General features: G+C 43.7%; 1 protein-coding gene across 1 annotated transcript in view; it reads left to right on the plus strand.

Annotated features, from left to right (window-relative positions):
* The window catches only part of LOC142776261 (uncharacterized), a 72,483-nt gene extending 51,893 nt beyond the window's left edge, over positions 1-20,590 (plus strand). The window contains exon 3 of the mRNA XM_075879601.1: positions 20,331-20,590. Within this exon, the coding sequence (XP_075735716.1) occupies positions 20,331-20,396 (66 nt within the window). The 3' untranslated portion in view covers positions 20,397-20,590. The remainder of the gene's footprint in view (positions 1-20,330) is intronic.
* The last annotated feature ends 864 nt before the right edge of the window (positions 20,591-21,454 follow it).

Consider the following 21,454-nt stretch of genomic DNA (forward strand, 5'->3'; position numbering starts at 1 on the left):
TTTTTAATAACAAATTTTGTTTCTGCCTTTTTGGGCGCTTCCCTTTTTGTTACTCTAGGGTGCCCGGCCACTACCTGGGGAAGGCGCGAAATGTGCATGCCCCAAAGTCTTGAAGATATTAACCTTGTTTTCACCAATAAGACACTGTGCAGTGCACTAAAATATGAGAAAAGGTTCCTCACTAAGCCTAAAGCTTTACAATGCTAATCAGGTGTAAAATTTGTTGTGAACACGAAACGGTACAAATATTAGCATGAACAACAACTACGAAAAAAATACCGTGGCTTGAGGAGCGCGAGCTGCATGTTAACTTCGTGTTTGCGGCACCTGCATGATTAAAAAATCAGTTTCACTGCAAGGGCGAAGCAATACATGAGACAGCAACAAATTGCAATCTTATACGAAGTAAGGCTGACACCTAACTCTTCAGATCCAGTCGCGCGTAACTCTAAAAAACGCTCATGTATGAGAATGCGGCCAATCCGGGGATAAAAGCAGACTTCGCACAGTCTCTCCACATTGGGAATGCAGGACGTAGCAGACCATACAGCCTGTCCACTACTGTCATCGTAACCTTCGCCAATCAAACTTCCCTGATGCTGTTTCAGTGGCCACGTAATAAGCGAAATTCGTTCTTCCAAAGAAGACAACCGATAATTACTTGGAAATGGTTTCGGCACCCCTTTAAACCAACGACACGTCGTGCAAGCTACATAGTGTGACACGTGCTGTGATTTCATCCTTCTGTCAAGCAATAATAATTCTGTTAAATTGATTCCAAGCAATATGAAATCTGTTACATTGATGGTGCGCTCTCAGCCATTTCGCTAGCTTCACATATACGAAATTTGGTAATACGTCATGTGAATGGACTACGAAGGTAAATGACACGTACAACCATGATAATCATGACATGCGTGTCATGTAAAACATGACTGCATGCTACGCTCATAGTGCGCTTGTGGCCGCTTTTCTCGCTTCACATAGACCAAATAGGGTATTACGCGACACGAACAGAGGACAAAGCTAAATGACGCATCCAAACATAATAACCATGACATGCGTATCATGTAAAACCTGACTACATACTACGCTCATAGTGCGCTCGCGGCCGTTTTGCTAGCTGCACATATACCAAATTAAGTATTACGTGGCGCGAACGGGCAACGGTGGTAAATGACACACTCAAACAATATAGTCACGAGATGCATGTCGTAAAACATGACTACATGCTACGCTAATAGGTCGTTCACGGCTGTTTCTGTAGCTTCACATATACCGAATTCGGTATTACGTGACGTGAATGGATGACGTACAGAAATGTTCGGCGCAAACATCATCATTTTGACATAAAAGTCACGTACTATTCAAGTTACGTGCGCCTCGTGATGTGCTGATTTTAATTTGACAATTCAACCTTGCGCACTGGTGCTTCGCAAATGATTGATTCCCACTGTACGTGGGGTCTACCAATTTCATGAATTACGTATTTCTCTCAACTTGCATGATACGATGAAACTATTACCTAAGTGCGCGTGTTAACTAGAAAATCAAATGTAGAAGTACGACCTCTAATACCAACAATTTTTAGGGAACCGCATTCCTAGACCAAGATATAAGTACGAGGCTGTCAGTAGGGGAGAACTCCGGAAATTTTTGACCAGCTGGAGTTACGAAACGTGGGCTTACACTTTAAATGCACTAGCCTCAAGCATATCCCATCCACCAAAATGCGACCGTCACAACAGGAATCGAACTCGCGCCTTTTGGGCAAGCATCCGAACACCAATACCACTATCCCATCACGGCGGCTACAGAGCTAACTTCATGTTTGCACACACGTCAGTAAATAAGGAACCGTGCTCTACTGTGGGCTTTCCCAAAGGGCTTAGAAAAAGTGTTAGTGATATCGGGCCGGCGATTCATTCACTTTTACCATAAAATACTGCGGTGAACCATTCATTACCAGTTGGAGAAAAAAATGAAAGAAATATATGAGCTCACCTTGCGCTGGGTGCAAGGCTGGAACCAAGAACGCTGCTGCTCCCCGGTCTCTCGATGTAGAGACCTCGAGCTGCCCTGCCAAGCCTGTGTCCCCGCCCCGCTTAAGCGACAGAGGTTTGGCGGGAGCATGTCGCGGAACTAGCTTTTCATGATTTTACACCATGTAATTTTCCTATTTCCTGTTTTTTCCGTTCTCTCTATTTACGACTTTCTCTTTATTTATATCTATTTCTCTCCTCCCGTACAGATTTTCTCCTTTCATTTATTTTCTTCATTCTATTTCTTTCTCTTTTGGCCATAGTCTCTGTGTTCTCCATGTATTTTGCGTCTTCTTATTTCTATCACTTTCTCTCTCTATTCCCTTCTCTCTCTGTCTTTCTCCTTTTTTCTGTCCTCTCTTTCTCTCTCTTTTTCCTGTAAAATGCGAAGCATTTCTTAGACAACCAAAGGCACTCACAGCGTATCTATCTATCTATCTATCTATCTATCTATCTATCTATCTATCTATCTATCTATCTATCTATCTATCTATCTATCTATCTATCTATCTATCTATCTATCTATCTATCTATCTATCTATCTATCTATCTATCTATCTATCTATCTACGTCTGTGTCCTCTTTGATTGCCTGCCTTACATGGTGCAGACCAAAAGGGGCATGGTAGGGTATACCACACGCCGGTATACCACGAGTCACGGTATACGGGTATGCTCCAAAGGTGATTGACCTCTTATACCCACTCAGGAATGACAATAACAGACATAGGCTATTTAAATGAGAGAGTGGTAAAGAAACTGACCCACGCAGAGTGCTCCAGATCAATGCAAAAAAAAAATGAAAATTAGGATTGCAGTAAGAATCAAACCAAAGCATTTTGAGAGGCAGTCGGGCATTCTACCGCAGAATCAAGCAAAGTTCAGGAACTGCTTTGGAGAAAGATGGTACGCAGGTGCCATGTCAGTGAAAAGGTAATTGTGGTTGTAGTATGGGCTATCTCATTTTAAAAGAAAGCAATAAACATGATTGATATGTGGGGTTTATCGTCCTAAAACCGCCATATGATTATGAGAGACGCCGCAGTAGAGGGCTGCATATATTTTGACCACCTGGGGTTCTTTAACATGCACCCAAACCTGAGCACACGGGCCTACAACGTTTCCGCCTCCATCGGAAATGCAGCCACCACAGCCGGGATTTGATCCCGCGACCTGCGGGTCAGCAGCCGAGTACCTTAGCCACTAGACAACCGCGGCGTGGCAGCAATAAATACCGCATATGTACTCCTATGATGCGTCTTGTCGGGTGAACGTCCAATGTGGTTCTAATGTCGACTCCCCTATTGCAGCAGTCGAGTAAGCATTACATTTACATCTTTATGATTCAGCAACCTATATGCAAACGTTGCCTGACTCTGGAGGAATTCAACGATGAAAGTAACATTTGATATTCTCATCATGGCACTGTCGAGTGCGCTTAGGTTTGATAACACAGACACCTGCGCTCTAACGCGAGTGCTGATGCCCTCTCCCCACACACACCAGATCATAAGTGACCATTCAAACATCAGTCTATTTAACTCTTCTAATTACCCCAACGAGTTCCCACAGCTCCTTTATTTACAAAAACATGTCGATACACCCTGTAACGCTTGGCTGAAAGCCTATAAAAGCTGGCTGCTTCACATGAAACTGATTTCCACAAGGTGTCGCATCTCCCCCCTTTTTTTTCAATCTTCTTATTCACTCTCTATCTATATGTCGGTGCTTCTTCTAACTCACACATTTGAGTTATTGTACTGCACGCCAGACAAATCGACGAAGCGCGAGAGCGCGCCGGGCGCACGTGTTCGGGGAGCTAAAACAGAAGAAGAGGACGAAGCAGGAGCGCGAGCATGGTGATAGCTTTTCCGAACGCTACACGGGGTTTGCCAAGCTTTTCCGTCGTTCGGAGACATTGCATGTCGGCCACACCGTCATGTCGGCCATGGCGAAATACTAGCTCCTGAAATCCCTTCCTCAGCTCACTAAAGCATGACCTCCTATGGTAGTTTTTGCTTACAGAAGCAACCGAAAAAAAAAACATACAAAATTTATACCTCATAGTGTGCACTCAAATCGTGCCGGCTTGTTGAAATGTAATGCCCGATACACCTCAAAACTTTATTCACCACCCCTTTGATCTCAATAAACACGTGTAAATTATGTACTTCATAGTCCCGCTCTCCTATCGCACCACTGGCATAGTACGTCTCGAAACGAAATAAAAGCCACGAGTGATTTGCCGTAGTTTCAGGGTCAACGTGACTTGGTCCTGCTAAAGTAATTCTGCCACAGGCGGCATTGAATATTTGCGCGTGTCTCCCACATCTACATCTAAGCGCCTCGATTTACACTGTTCACACAAACTGGTCTAAAGTCATTTGGAAGTGTACTCGCTAAAAGACAACTTAAGGCAATTCAAACCTCGAATGCACTCTGGAAGGATTCGTATATTAAAATTGGCTGTGCTCAAAATACAAGCCTGGACCTAATTCATATGCGCGTGCTGTCGAGTGTTTGCGAAGTTGTGTCAGATCTGTGTAGCAAGGCTTGAGACTAACGCTTAAATCAATAGCCTCAATCTGAGCTTAGCGTGAGTGTGTTTTGTGCCTGTGGCAGTGGTCTGGAGCACAGAGACACAAAAAAAGGAAGTGCGCCTTGCGAAATCAATTGCTGCTCCACTTTTCTTTTTGTGCTCCGCAACAGTGCCCATTCATCTCTAGTTCTGACCCGGACAAATTTCTTTTGAACTTTTTTTGTGCTAAAAATAGGTGGATGCCAATTAATTTTTTTGAGAAAACTTCGTCGGCTCTTTCGATCTTCGCAAGGTGCAATGCCAGCAGGACCAAACTATTTTGTGGACATTACACCGAACTGCTCTCGCCAAAGCGCAGTGATCTCTGTTTGGGATGCTTGAAAAGCATAAATTCTATGTTTCTAGCAACCTAAATTCTAGAAGCCATCATATTTTTTAAGACGCATCATATTGGAGGGCATCATACATTTACATTGCCTCGAGTTCTTTAACGAGATCTCAAATCTACTACATGGACCTCTAGCATTTCACCTCGATTGAAATGCTATACTGCCCAGGCCGGGATCGCGTCCGCAGCTGAGCACCAAAACCAGTGTACCACCGCAGAGGCTGGAGCCTTACCGTGGAAGTTAGTTTTACCCACCTGAAATTATTCAGCTGATATAATAGAGAAGAAAGAAGAAGAGTTAACCAGAGCATGATCCCGGTTACACACACTGCACTGGAGACAAGAAAAAAGTTAGAGAGGAGGGGAGAAAAGACAATGTTCTAGCCGACGTAACAGCAGTGCCCCGTTTGACATCACAGATGGTGAATCTACCCGTTATCTTGAAGAAACAGCAGTTGCGCTTTTGATGCCTTTCGGACCTGTGATGTATCCAAAGGTCCCATTATCTTCTCAATGGTATAAGTGATTCCGTCCAGGTGTTGTAGATAAGTACTATAGGATGAAGCGTGTATATATGGGTTCAATGCGGTGGTCGATGCAGTGGTCGTTCGCCCCTCTCTGCTCAGCAGGTGTACTCCTTTATCACTGGAACTTGCGGATGTTGTTTTTCTAGACGCTTTTTCACAGCTAGTTTTCCGAACAAAACTAGATGGCACTGCTGCACCAAAAGTTCATGGCCTGCTCCTCGGCGGCGCGGCCGCGATGTGGCGTGCGGAAGACGTTGCCCTGCAGACTACGGCAAAAAACGGGCGGCGCCGACCATGCAGGCGAGCGTAGAAAAAAAAATTGTCTGGTTGTAAGAGGAAACGCTTCTTTCTGTCTCCCGTATTGGGGACACTGCTAAGCGCCTGCTCATTAGCAGTTAGCAGTTTGCCGAGCCCGGTGCGCTGCCGGGCGACGATTGTGAGAGTACACTCTTTAAAAATTAAAAAAAAAATTTAAAAGATATCAACTGCAAGCAAACAGGTAGTAAGTGCAGTGGTTACTAGCTTTGTTGGGCCGTTACTACCCTTTTGCTACCTGTTTACGGTATACATTAGTAAACAGTCACTAGCTGCAACCGTTACTAACTTTTGTGACCTGTTTACTACCTACGTTAGTAAACAGTTGTTAACTGGAATGAAGGAGGTAGTAACTGCAGCGGTTACTACCTTTCTCGCCTCGTTACTACATTTTTGCTACTAGGCTGTTGACTATTAAATCTCAAATAGTGTGGTTTTCCGATTCTGATAATTTATGAGTGGCATCGTCTCAACGTATCAACATTAAACGGAAAAATCACACAGAAGATATTCATAGATCCAGAAAAAACATTTCGTTTTAAATTACGCAACCGAGATATGAAAACTTCATTCTGATATTGTCGAAATGGAGAAGTACAAGTTAACAAACCATAAGCAAGTGCTACGCGCGTTGTAATGGACAATTACAACAAACTCAGCACATTAACTAGACCGGCGGATCAAAATAACCAGAGGGTCACAATTAGCCCAGAGGATGGTCACAATTAAGCCACTGTGGCGTGTCTCCAAATATTATCATTATTTTGGTGCGTCCAACCAAGAACAATTATTACCATCTTTTACCGATTATTAACACTGATATTACCGATTATTACCAATTATTACCACTGGTATATTAGCCGTGTGAAGCATTGAAGTACATTGGAAATGAGTTCACTACCTTGTCTTGGCTGTTGTATATAACGCCTATTTTGTGGCCCTTTTATAATTATTAAATATGACATATAAAGTTTTAAGAGTAAGGCTGATTAAAAGTCTTGTGCTACGTCCCCAACAACACGTAACCGGGCAGTATAGTATAGTGCAATAGGTTCACATTTGTTTTAATCCAACTATTTTATTTCGGGACATTTTACAGGGGACTTGAAAAAAAAAATTTACCTTTTACTCCACATGGACTCCATTTTTTGCCTTGTGATAGTTCTGTGCAACATTTGAACGTTATTTTCTTACTTGGTCTTCATTCGGTTTGGCGTAGTATGTTATCATACATACACTGTGATGTAAGAGTTCTATCGGTTCATGTGTGTTTAGTGCAAGCTGTCATCAAAGTGCGAGATGTGTATAAAACTGCCGACTGTGTTGAAGATGTAATATCTTTGTTTGATGCGTTAACACACACGAAATGCGTGTGATGTGTGATTGTCAGATTGACCGGACTTGTAGTCAAGAAGGCAATAAAGAAAGAAAAGTAAAAAAAATAGTGAACCTCTTTAGTCTATGTATTCTTCGCAATCATGGTACACCACGCTACATTAGCCGAAGTTGCTTAGTAATAAAACATTGATTGACCAACATTAGCGATGCAGAAATATTATACCAAAATGAATGAATACGGGGGTATCAGTTACTACTTTTTTAAAACCTTTAAAGTTGCTACGCATGGGTGGTAACGGATAAGGTAGAAACAGTTACTAAATACTGGTAGTAACAGCAAATGTAGTAACTGCTACCACCCTCACCGTTGCTAACTGCGCTTACTACCAGGGGTGTAACATATGTGACAAACCATTACTACCTCTAAGTTAGCAAGTACTTCTACTTTTTTTAAGAGTGTATATGAAACACCGGTGCTCACCGCACTGTCTGCTGTGTCAACATCTTACCATATAACCACTGCACCCGCTTTGCTGGCCTTCAACCAGGGAGCGATGGCGGCGAATCGGCCAGCCGTCAGCGATGGTGAAAAGAAAAAATCCATCAGATCACGCATTCAAACGTGGCAGCGCCTGTTCGCCGCTGCGGAAAACGGTCTATATTGCGGAAATTCTTCGCATCCCCCCCCCCCCGCCCCCACGAACGAAGCGTCACAATGAGCACGTGGTATTGTGTAAACCGGCCCAATGCGCTTTCCTTTCGGGCAGCCTGTTTTCTGGGCACACAAACGTCAGGTGCCAGCACTTCACCTGTTACAACTTACTTCCACAAGAAACATGTCCGTACGGTGACGAATACAAGTACGTACGTGACGAATAGGTGAGGCGTCAACTTGCAAAAGCTCATGGGATACACGCGGTCTGCACCGGCTTCCGGTTCAACAGCTTTACGTATACTGTAGGTTTGTTGCGTCACTCCTTGGGTATCGGCAAGTGGGTACCAGTGTCGTTCGCTTGCTTCATCACAACTCAATTCGTATGCATTCGCATGCACAACCCGATTCGTACACCATTTCTAGCACACGTGAGCATGGCCGCACCTACGACTGGCCACGAAAAAGACGCTTGTGCTTTCATTACCAAATAATAATATTCATCTGTAGGGGCAAACAACGAACTGTATATGCTATCACGATTCTGTGTTTTTTTTTTCGGAGCAGTAAGTGGCATGGCGTTGGTTTTTCCGTCTATCCAATAATTTTAAACTTGCATACTAGCGCAGATCACCCCGCTAACATGCTTATTTTTACGTCTTTCCTTCTGTGGGGTGCTCAGCTGTTTTTATATTTGTAGTAGCACCCCTTTGTCGGCGTCTAAGATTGTTGGGTAAAGAGTAGCTTGTATAAACGTCCATGTGCAAGGGGTATTCTATGCTACTACGGTAATTAAAAACTACGTATTCAGTGGCGACGACCTGTCAAATTATTCAATCGTTCGTTCGTGAAGGACCTCAACTAGAATGCAGCGCTGAAAAAGCTTTGAAATCGAAATTTGTCGGTGGTAACTATTTTCTTTTACAGAAGTCAAGCTCGTTGGGCGTTTCCGTATTGCATCGCGTTGGTAAACAGACATGCCGAGACGACACTCACCACACAGTCATACTCCATGTTAGTTATACGTAGTTACCTCTTTTGCACGCATGTACACGAGATCGGGTATGAATAAGTTGACTACTACGAAAGAAATGCTTGGAGGAACAGAATAGTGAGGTGATTTTTCTTGTCTAAGTAGCGTTACTGGCATGACATTTTCTTCTACATGGTGCGACGTTGTCACCTTCAGAACTACTGGCTGATTGTATGTACATCGCTGCAGTTGATGTGATTGATAAATGCTGTGTCCGTGCATTCTGTGATGTCACCAGTGGCCTGACATCAGGCTGCTGTTTGCGTCTGTGTCACGCTATTATCAGTATCAAGGTCAGGTCTGGCTGCACGTTGTGCAGGAGCCATATGTTTTAGCGCAAACACCGTATGCCTAATTATCATAGCTGCGTAGATATTGATTGTGCTGATGAAAAACTACTCATCCAAATGCCTTTCGTGCTTCCGTCTTGATGCCTCAGTTTCTCTTTCGTCATGGCAAAATGTCGATGGCATGTAGCCAACCTGCCGTGGATGTTTCCTATATATAGGAGTGCGTGTACGTAAATACGAATGCGTCAGTCAAACAAAACCATGCATACATTCAGGATTTGGGACAAACATCCCCTACTTCACAATAGGCATCAAAAGGCTATACCACTCACCATGGCTCTCCTTGTTGCCACAAAACCGACTTAAATTTGTTTATCTTTGTTGCAAGGGAAGCCGAACATATTTTCCCGTTTGGTACTAAAACTCGAGCAGCCAAAAGCTGCACAGCCGACCATGGTTGTGCGAGCAATCAAATTTCTACGAAATCAAAAAAAAAAAAACGTAAGACGTGTCTACCGCTCTAAAAACCCAGCCAGTGAAAGAGCACGCCACGAAATCTTAAGCCGGAAGCCGATGCAGACGGCGAATCACATGAGTCTTTGTTGGTTTATGCCTCACCCGCATCTTTCTTGAAGCTTTTCTGTGACGATGGCCCAACCTTCTCCCACGGAGTCAACGTGTGTTGGGAAATTCCTTCCCGCGATTTCCACAAACAAAACCGATTCCACCCATGCGTTTTTTATTCATGTCTGGCAGGCCAGCAGCTCTCCGACGCTCAAAACAATTTGTTGGGGGAAGTTCTGCGAAAACGGCACCTAATATGAAAGTGTAACGAGTAACGTGACACCACACGTTACTGAAAAATTGCAACATAAATGTGTTATTCGTTACAGTTACAAAATAGTAACGACTACATTACTAAGTTATCAATAAAATTAACGCGTTACCGCCAATATTGCTTTTGCTGTCTGGCATGCACCTGGAGGCGCGTAACTGCTGCTGCCCAGACACAAATATTATCAGCGTAGATTGAGACACTGTTGCCGTGAACATTGCTGGCCGGCCAAGCTGCTATAGGTAATGTTGAACAGAACATGCCTTAAAACACCGCACTGTGGGACGCAATGGCACGTGTTGTGATCGGAGGTTAAACAGTCTTCGGCACCTGCAAACAATGGCCTCGTTCTCTGGTAATATGTGCCCTCCAAGTTCAATAAATAGAAGTGTATTTAATATAGATTGATGTTAAATGCTGTCAGAAGCAACTTTCACATCAGAAAGAGGGTAACTGCTAGTCGTTTCCTACATTTCGGCTGCTTTATTGATGACGACGCCAGATAGATGTCGTGAGCACTCGACGGCAATGAGATAGATTTCTTCACCGAAATGTCACCATAGAGTCCAGGTAAATTTTGTACTGCCCAAGGAACCACCGTGTGCGGGAAAATTATTCGCTCCATGAGTTTCGCATCACAGGTGGTGAGAGATATAGGCTGATATGACGTCAGTGCTAACTATGGCTTTCCTGCTTTTAGCGGTGGTGCCATACTGCTGCCTTTACATTCTTGAGCAACGACGCCATCTTGCCGTGAGCGATTAAAAAGACGTAGCTGTTGTCATCGGGCTTCTTGGCCCGAATAATGAAGAGCACTGCACGTGACTTCGTACAGACTTGGTGTAGAGGAACGATTACGGTGTGTCACGGCAGCTTCCAGCTCTTTCGTAGAGAGCGGAGCATTCATACTCATGCCAAAGTTTGGCATTGGTATCATGAAAGTATCAATGAACTCTCAATAGAATCAAGTAAACTTAAAATATACGTTAACTTTTACTTGGTATTTAATTATGAGAAATCTGTGCATTACAACCACCTAATATCTGATGATCTCGGTTGAGGTTGCATGTCTTGAACTATTTTTTGATTGAGCTGAACAATGGTACGATATTCCTGGCACATTCATGGGAGCACGTGCACAGATAAGTACCACATGTTAGCTATTTTTTAATCACCCAAATTTTAAACAAACTTTTGTTATAATTTTACGCCTATCTTGTTATCATCTATTCTGGCTTTCGTTTAAAAAATTGTGAAGCACACACCGTTGCAAGTGTGAATCCCTACGATCTCCGTGAGGCTTCTGTTCTGTCTCTGCTTGGCAAACACGATCTACCCTGTCACCGCATTTCTCTTATGACGTGGGTGTTGACGTCAGCAAGCTTAGGGTGGCTTGTAAAAATTTGTAGATTCAAAGCCTCGAAGTACATTGCTGAAAATCAAGTATAGTAAAACGAAACAACGCTCAAGTCGTATAGCTTTCCGCAGACTATCAAAACGTCAGGTCAAGCGGAAGCAGGTTCTCAGCCGAGGCAAATAAGGCCCTGGATGAAAAAAGGCTCCAACCAATTAAACTAGATATATATACATGACGCCTCAGCAAACTCTAGTCAGAGCCAGAAGCACGCTTTGTTTAATTACGCTATTACTTATTATTAGAGTTACAAAATGTCTAATAAGAAATTTTGGTAACAAATCTCGAACTATTCTAACTACAATTTTTTGGCTGGCTTTATTGCATAGGAAGTTATTCGATTAAACTTGCCTAAATAAATATTCACGCAGAACACAAAAATGCCGTGATTCACTTCATGCAACAGTCAGCAGCACGCATGGTCGCGTCGTCATAAAGTGTTCTGGCATACTATCAAGTTTTAGCTTGATTTGAATGGGGCTCCTAATCAAAATATGAAAGAAGGCGTATCAAAAACATTGTAGCACTCCACAAGCACTGAAAAAAAATGCCCCAGTTATCGCTTAAAAACGTTAGAATCCCTACAGGATTATTTAGAAAAGGCACTGACATTTACAGCACGGTTCACAGTGCTGGTCATTCAACAGACGACCACAACCGTTTTTTTTTTCTATAATAAAGGCTAAGACATGCCTGAAGACGATTCATCACATATCTCCACGCAACTTTTTTGTGATATGTTGACTACGTTCCAAACTAGCAATTTTACGTGCTCTGAGAGGCAGTGAAAACCAATATGTGAATATGAGGCATATTTTACAGTTTGGGGCTCCGGCTTTTTATTTTGCATACGAAGCTCCATATGCATCCTCACCAGGCACTGATACATTTTATTGCGATAGCAATCATATGGACACTCTCGCCAGGACTTCACCACCGGCGTCGATATCATGCAGCGTATATGTATACGTATTTATATTTATGAAAACGCAAAAAAGCGAAACATTCAGAAAAAGTACTTCGGCGTATGGAATCGAACGTAGGACCTCCACGTCGTTAATGCGACGCGTTAACCACTGAGCCGCCGAGGTGTACCTTCTTGAACGTTCGTACGGCAAGCTATTTATACCTACCACTTACCGCTGTTGGCGGGCATCTCGGGGAGGGGGAACTATCGTGTTTTCAGCCTTATCAGCAAGATGGCGCAGCGCGTAGCGGCTCTCATCTCTCATGCGTACTTTGGCCTGCAGAGAGGAGGTGCGTGGACGATCTCTCGAGCGCCCTCTTCTCCCGGTGGGAAGGATGATACGTCTTGACTGGCGTTAGGCTTGGAACGATTATGTTGTAGTTACAGCACGCACAAAGGTCACTGCGATTATTGCATAGCCTCCATTTGCGAAACCCCGCCGCGGTGGTCTAGTGGCTCAGGTACTCGGCTGCTGACCCGCAGGTCACGGGATCGAATCCCGGCTGCGGCGGCTGCATTTCCGATGGAGGCGGAAATGTTGTAGGCCCGTGTATTCAGATTTAAGTGCACGCAAAAAACCCCAGGTGGTCGAAATTTCCGGAGCCCTCTACTACGGCGTCTCTCATAATCATATTGTGGCTTTGGGACGTTAAACCCCACAAATAAATCAAATCAATCCGTTTGCGAAAAGTGTTCGCTTTTCAGACACGGTGAAGTAACAACTGAGACGACTATTTGCGTTAATCTGTACTGGTGAAAACGTTTCGTGCGTCATTTGTGCGTGAGAAGCGCGGGGCACGTTTTGATCTGCTTGCCATTTTGCGCATGACCTTCCAATTTGTTGCTATCATGTTTATTGCTTCACCTTTGCGGCAAAGCTTTGACTTTTATTCTACTGCTCTGCAATCAGCCTATATATTAACCATTTTGTACGTTCGCAAAACTCACCAAGTGTATTTTTGTGTCATTAGCGGACATTTCGCCTTTGAATATGGTGACTACAGGCTATTGTACAAAAACAAGTCACAATGTAAGTCACTTGTGTTTTAAGCTTGTGTTAGTTATCAGAACTCACTGATTGACATCAACATTGTACAGTTCAGGTGATTCTATACTTCGTCCTTCTCGAACGATATCCCAAGCAATGCCAAGTAGTTCAAATAAATACAGTATATGTAAACTCCAAACACGAAACAATAGCGTCCAATCTTGAAGGCTCCTTTTCCCCCGAATATTCAGTGTTACGTAAAAGGTCTCGTGGTACAAACCTCCAGAGTGCTGTTTTATACGCTTTTAGCACCAGCAACTTAATCAAACAGGGTCGCACAACACCTGTCAAGTTTTGCGCGCCAAGCGACAAAAGTCAGAGGTGAGACGTGGGCGTGTATCTGGACATCAAACGCAACGCCAAATCGTCTAATAGAATGCCGTATATACACACGCCAAACATGAAAGAATAGCGCCCAGTGTTGAAGGCTGCTTTTCTCCGCATGTTCATTGTTCCGTACAAAAAGGTTCGGAGTACAAACCTCCAGAGTGCTAGCTGTCTTATACGCTTTGAACATCAGCAACTTATTCAAACAGCGTCGCACAACACCTGTCAATTTTTCCCCCAAATGACAAAAGCATTTCGTGCGTGAAACATGATGGTGTTTGTGAACTCACAAATAGATGAACAGCATGTGCTGTAACTGCTTTAGTAAGTGCGGGATCCCACAGTTTGTATTGGGTTTAACTGTGTGAATGGAATTTTTTAAGTGCTCCTCAAAATATGAGGTCCTCAAACGTGCGACAAAAGCTCCCATTGAATAGAAGAAAGTTTCTTTTTTGGAGGAGCATCGCCAGAGGGCATTGCACTGCGAAATATAGCGATGTCATTGATACTCTCGTAAAGCGAATGACTTCTTACAATGAAATCCTGCTGTTTTTTTTATTTCATACAAATGTTTGGTTAATAAAAGTTTGAACGTGGTACTGGCACGTTCACCCCTTACGTTGCAGAACAGTTATGCCACTCTTCTTTTACAGCGATCCACGCTTAAGGTAGTCAGCTTTAAGACGAAAAGAAATGAGGAAGCAGAAAACTACGTAAAGCACACAAAATATTTTTCTTGGTCTTCACAAAATCACGGCTTTTTGTGGCCGTCAGCATTTCGATGCCGTCGTCCACGCGTTCCTTACGTATTAAGGGTGGAATTACGTAAGGACATCATTTCGATACGCTTTGTTACTGCGCTTCAATTATGGTCAGAACAACGCTTCATCAGCGCTGTGATTGGCCACTCATGAGGCGTGAGTAATAAAGGCAGAACATGGGTTAAAAGAGTTCTTGCTGCATACCGGCCTATAGCATCGACTAGTTACCTGGCTTCAAAGCTACGCTGCAGCATACACGAAGTGGCCCAGTCCAAGCAGAAACACACGTATTTTTATTGCTCTTGTTTCTTCAAGTACTGACAACTATACGCTCCAATGTTGCACTGTATTTTAGCAGAGTAATCAATGGGAAATAAACACAAACAAAACAAAAAATTAAAGGATTGTTTCTCAAACGTGAATGACACCCAACGCAGGATTTGCCACAAAACCGTCCTGAAGTGCAGATAAACATGACATAACGAGATACTGAAAGTTGCCTCTTATTCAGACGAAAAAATACATTTCAAACAGTGTGTGTGTGTGTGTGTGTGTGTGTGTGTGTGTGTGTGTGTGTGTGTGTGTGTGTGTGTGTGTGTGTGTGTGTGTGTGTGTGTGCGTGTGTGTGTGTGTGTGTGTGTGTGTGTTTGCGTAGGTATCTGTTTGTGCACTGACAGTTGGGCGACTTGGTGTGAGTTCATAGTTAGCAACGGCGCAGAAAACATTGGACACAAACTGATATGAGAACAAAAGGATGTGCGCAGGACTCACAACTAATTTTTATTCACGTCGACTCACACATATATACAGACACAGGGTCACAAAACCCAGGTGATACAACAAACAAGGTTTTGTCATAGCTTCCAATTAAAATAAAATATTTCTTTTTGTTGCAGGTTAATAGATGAAACGCTGATACTTGAGTTATTATTAGAAGCGTGCAAAAGTGTGATTATCTCCAGAGTTCCTTGGTCATTACTCCTGGCGATGATGCTAGTTTTTTTTTTCTTTTCACATTGGAAGACGCACCCACACTCCCTTGCAATGCACACCTATATGAGAAAGAGCGTCGGTGCGACAATTGGCCTCATGTTCCACCAGTGTCAGATTGACGCACCTACCGGTTTGCCCTATGTATCGCGTCACAAGGAAAGGGAAGTCTGTGCAAACCCCCGTAGTTTTTGTGACCACGTGACTGTATATATGTAAGAGTCGACTTGAATAAAAATAGGTTGCGAATCCGGCGGCCGTCCTTTTCTTCTTATAACTTTGGCCCGTGTTTTTTGCGCCGTTCTATGAATATGCATGCTCGTTTGCACGTGTACGTGTGTACATGTGTGTGTTTGTGTGCATACTTGTGCGTGTGTGTGTATGTCTGTGTGAGCTTGTTTGTGCATGAGTGGGTATGTGCGTGCGTGTGTTTGCGTACGCTTCTTTTTGTGCGTGTGCGCACACGCGCGTGTGTGTATTCTGGCTTGTGTGGGTGTGTGTGGTGTGTTTGAGTGTCTGTGTGTGTGTGTGTTGGGGGGGGGGGGTGTTGGTGTGTGTCAGTGCGTATGTGGGGTGCGTGCGGTGGGGTGCGGGCGCGTGTGCCCGCTCCTTGGTATTTGGTGTCCTGTGGGTGATCAAAAGAACGAGGCAGAATCCGCATTCAAATCTGTAGCCCTCTTGAGACATTGTAGTGTGGTCATGAGGAAAATTCAGTTACTACATCCTCTTTGAGATTTATCCAAAGGCGAGGGACCTGCAATGGCAAAAAATAAAGTAAGAAAAAGATGAAAATAAAAAGCAGAAATGCCAGCTTGGTAGTAATAAATACTTTTGCTATCCTAAACAAGGGTGGGAAAAAGGGGTTGGCGAATGGGAGGACTGAGAGAGAACTAAAACTAAAAGAAATATCCACATGCATGCACGCACGAACAGTTGGAAGCACATACTTATGCATGCTCGCGCACTCACCCTACTGTTACAGACAACTTTTTTAAATACCCTCTCTCATATTCGAAATTACATGTATACTTCGTCCTGCTGTTATGATAGGCCTTTACGGCTTGGTGCCGCTTGTACGCTAGGAATTTTTTTTGGCAGCGTCTGCACTGTTTACTTCCTCTTCAACGTTCCTCAAAGTGCATTGTATGTGGTGGCAACACGATGGTGGTGTACTGAGATTGTCACATCTTTACAGCGGTCGCGTTTGCGAAGGCTGTCAGTGGCCCTCGTCAAGCGTTTTGAACATGCACTCGGCTGAGTTTGGCAGTTGTGGCCCTGGAGGGAGTCGTTTGCAATCAAGGTTCCTCGGAAGAGGTGGTCTCCTCTGCACTGGCTTGTTAGTTTTCTGCAGGATGCAAAAGACAAATGGTGGAGCGCCTGAGGTCCTTCATCGATCACCTTTTTCTCACTGATTGATTGATTGATTGATTTGTGGGGTTTAACGTCCCAAAACCACCGTATGACTATGAGAGACGCCGTAGCAAAGGGCCCCGGAAGTTTTGGCCACCTGGAGTTTCATAACGTGCACCTAAATCTGAGCACACGGGCCTACAGCATTTTCACCTCCATAGAAAATGCCGCCTCCGCAGCCGGGACTCGATGCCGCGACCTGCGGATCAGGAGCGGAGCCCTTTCCTCACTGTGCAGTGCCTTTATGGCTGTGTGACACGGTCGGGAGCTAGCCGTCAAATGCACCGGTGCCGCTTTCTAGAACAGTGAAACTACAGTCTACTAGAGAAATTGCACCAGGCTACTTGGCTAATGTGGCAGGCTTCGAACTTGTCATTCACTTCCCTGTTTCCCCGATCGCGAATAAGGTGGTGCTTGACATTCTCCCATTGGGGGTGGAGGTGACAACTATGTCTTGATTGTACTGAGAGAATCTTGGGTAGACAAACAGCTTATAACGCAAGCGTTGAGGCGCTAAAAATAAAGACGATGCCCTTAGTTTCGCAAAAGAACGCTATTGCTGTCAGCGCCAGCTCCTCTGCTCGAAGTTCTCCGCAAAACCCAGCTGGTTTTGGTCTTATTAGTGAACTCCGACGATAAACACACACACAACTTTGCTTTTCATAATTGTGGAGCTCTTTCGTCGGCCGCGCTGTCTTGTGCGAGCGTGTGTGGTAGTATGCTATAAAATGTTCTCCTCGTCGTTTGACGTAACGCTCGAAGACTATAGTTCATCGAAGACCTTGATGATGATCACTTGTCGTAATCGACAAAAAATTCCGGTGCGCTTGCAAAATTGCAAAATTACGTATATAAAAGAAGAAAGAGAGACAAAGAAGAAAAAAATAGAAAGAAATAAATAAAAGATACAAAGCAATAAATCGAAATAAAAAACACCAAAATTAAGAAAAAGAACAAAAGGAGGAGATAAAGGAGAATCAGAAGAGCAATAAAGCTGGCTGCCCAGCTCCACCCTTTCTTTATATATAAATATATATATATATATACGCCTAAATATAGCGCTTAGTAACATAATAAAGTATCGACTATACTTCACTGTACGACATGCACACGTGTATTGGCACTCAAGTCTGTAACAACTTCAGCGGTTTCAAAATTATCTTCGAAGAGAGGTTAAGGACGAACAAAAAGCTCACGGGAACAGAAATAGTTCTGGTAATTGTACAGGAAACGCTTTGGCTCGCAGCTGCAAAAAAAAAAAAGAACCAGTAGAATTATTTACAAGTACACGGCTGGCAATGAAAGCGACATGGTAACACGGAATATTACGCCAAGTGTTTTCGAATAAAAGAACTAAACGCTACCAAAGGCGTCAAATCAGTAACATAAAATATTTTGTTGAGCTCTTGTTGTTGAGCTCTTTTGTCGACCACGCTGTCTTGTGCGATCGTGTGCGTCAGTATGCTATAGAATGTTCTCCTCGTCACTTGACGCAACGCTCGAAGACTATAGTTCTTCGAGGACCTTGATGATGATCACTTATCGTCATCGACAAAAAAGACCAGTACGCTTGGCATACCACATGCAAAATAACCTATAAGAAAGAAGAAAGAGAGAAAGCGAGCGTGAAATAGAAAGAGGGACAAAGGAGAAAAATAAAACAGAAATAAATAAATAAAAGATAGAAAGCAAATAAATAGAATTAAAAACACCAAAATTGAGAAAAAGAACGAATGGAGGAGATAAAGGAGAATCAGAAGAGAAATAAAGCTGGCTGCCAGCTCCGCCCTTTCTTTACGCTTAGTGCGAAGCAGCCTGATTTTTTTACTCAACATTTTATTCTGTATATATATACGCCTAAACATAGCGCTGGGTAACATAATAAAGTACTGACTATACTTCACAGTATGACATGCACACGTGTAATGGCACTCATGTTGTTAACAACTTCGGTGGTTTAAAAATTAGTTTCGAACAGAGGTTAAGGAGGAACAAAAAGCTGACGGGAACAGGAATAGTTCCGGTAATTGTACGGGAAACGCTTTGGCTCGCAGCTGCGAAAAAAAAAAAGAACCAGGAGAATTATTTACAAGTACTCGGCTGGCAGTGAAAGCGACATTGTAACATGGAAAATTACCTCAAGTGTTTTCTTCGAATAAAAGAACTAAACGCAACCAAAGACGTCAAACCAGTAGCATAAAAAATTTATTCGGCCTGTTCTTGAATATGCTGCCATAGTTTGGAGTCCCAACCAAATGGGCTTAATACATAGGCTGGAAAGATTCTAAAGACTTGCAGCTACGTTCATATGTTCAAGATACAAAAAAACACACTTGGTTACCGAGATTCTAAACACATGTAAATTGGAACTGCTTGAGATTAGGCGAAAAAAAAACAAAATGAAATTATTATCTCAGATTCTCGAGGGTCCAATAATCATTGATAAAGATATGTCCACACGAGACCCTGGTAGAATTAGCAGGAGAAGAAACCATAGCGCAGCCAATAAAACTTATGCCATCTGCACGAAAGTCTTTCGGTATTCGTTTTTCCCTGGGGTTATTGAAAACGTTAATGCACTACCTGTACATATTGCTGAGTGCACGTGTGCAGCCGCCGCAGCCGGGATTTGATTTCTAGGCCAGTGTGCTCTGATTTATGTGTATGTTAAAGAACCTCAGGTGGTCGAAATTTCCGGAGCCCTCCACTACGGTATCTCTCATAATCATAAGGTCGTTTTGGGACATTACATCTCACATATCAATCAAAAATAGCGAAGAGTAACAATAAAAAGGTAGTACATCACTTCGGCACTGAAATCAGTAGCGTTGCGACTTTCATTCATCACCAATATGCTGTTTATGAGAAGCACAAGCAGGGTGCGTTTCCATGACATGATACCCCAGTGCCTTCCTGTCGGAACGAGCGCCAAGCGGTGGGAAGCAACAAAAGGATAAAATGTGGCAACTTCGACAGTCCTTGGGCCAACGTCCCTACAGGCATTTCATCTATATGATTTGTTATGGGAGGTGGCGCTGCCAACCAACCTGACCAGTCTTGGCAAAGCAATTAGGTCACTAATCCTTAGCTGCCCTTCCAGGGAAAGACTGCAGTAAGCACTCATCCGCTAACTTGCTCCGTAAAGGACTCCACTCCCCCTCTTTTCATGAAACCAACAGGAAGAAAACTGCTCAGCAAGTGAAATGACTATTTGGCAACCGTGTGTTATTGGCTGATGCCATGGTGGGTGGTGTCATGTGTGTTATTGGTGTTCCAATCAAGAAATAGCCCGACAGGGCTTAAAACGACACTGCAAAGTGCAGGAAGTGGCTCGGAACGATACTTAAATGGTTCATGCACTACGCTTGTGGTTAGCGGCACTGTAAGCTCTTATGCTGTAGGTAATTGTAAATAGTGCCGTAAACCTGTTTGTTTTTCGTTTCCCCAACTTTCAGGCATCGTTTACTGCATCCGGAGTTGCTCCACGCTACCAAAGGAGTCCGGGTTTGACGCAACTGTGACGTCTCTGCAAACCACGTCAGCGGGGACGCATCAGTAGAGACCCCGATCCGCAACAGTAGCTACTCTGAAAAACAGTTTTAAATAAATTCGACAAAAGAATGAGAAACATGAGGGACAGACACTGGGAAGAAAATGCGTTCTGTTATTTGTAAGGAAAGATGGTTGACGCACAGATAAAAAAAGTGTAAGGATACTTATTGGCAAGTATACGGCTGGCAATGTGAGCGAAGTGGTGACAACGAGCATCAAGCGAAACGTCAAGAAGACGTGAAAAGATGTATTCGATAGCATTATGAAATAACACCCGATTCTCGGTAACCTCTAAAAGAGCAAAGACAAAATACACTACGGTACAGTATGCAGTAATTCAAGTGGGTGTACTTTGGTTTTTGAAAGGAGATCAGGTTTCCTTCGTACGCATAGTTACAAAGCGAGAATCAGTGAATATAAAAAATGGACATATGTGGGTAAGTAAAGGAATTCGCGAGCATATTTATTCGAATGTGAAGACGTCCACTAAGATGCTCATCAGGGCACTAGCCCTTAGGTTTTATAGTGTGGGTCTCGATGTGGAGAGAGCAACGCTCTTGGATTGAAGGGACTCAGTTGACACGGTCGAAACGAACCAACAAACAATATACATTTATTTAACTGCTTTATATCGACGGTATCGTCAGCCGAATGAATATAAATAACATCAATTGTGATACACAAGCTAAAACAACCTTACACAATATTACACAACACTCAACAACATGATGAACAAGGTGGCGTCGCCAACGCTTGAGTCACCACGAGGGTCCACGGCCGACGACCCGCGGGGCTGTGCACTGCGGACCCACCGCAACAGACAACCGTTCGCGCCGACTGCCACGCGCCAAAAAGGACCGCTCATCTTTCATGCACCGCTACCCAGGATTGCCGCCAGGCGTCACTTCCGGCGCGGCCGCGCTCACCATGATCATGATGGAGGTGATAAACACTCGCGAGCAGAACGCCACCTATCGCTCGATAGTTGTAACCAGCTAATGCGGCTTCTGCGTGAGACAGGTGCGCC

This window comes from Rhipicephalus microplus, chromosome X (assembly GCF_043290135.1).
Source record: "Rhipicephalus microplus isolate Deutch F79 chromosome X, USDA_Rmic, whole genome shotgun sequence".
NCBI classification, from domain to species: domain Eukaryota; kingdom Metazoa; phylum Arthropoda; class Arachnida; order Ixodida; family Ixodidae; genus Rhipicephalus; species Rhipicephalus microplus.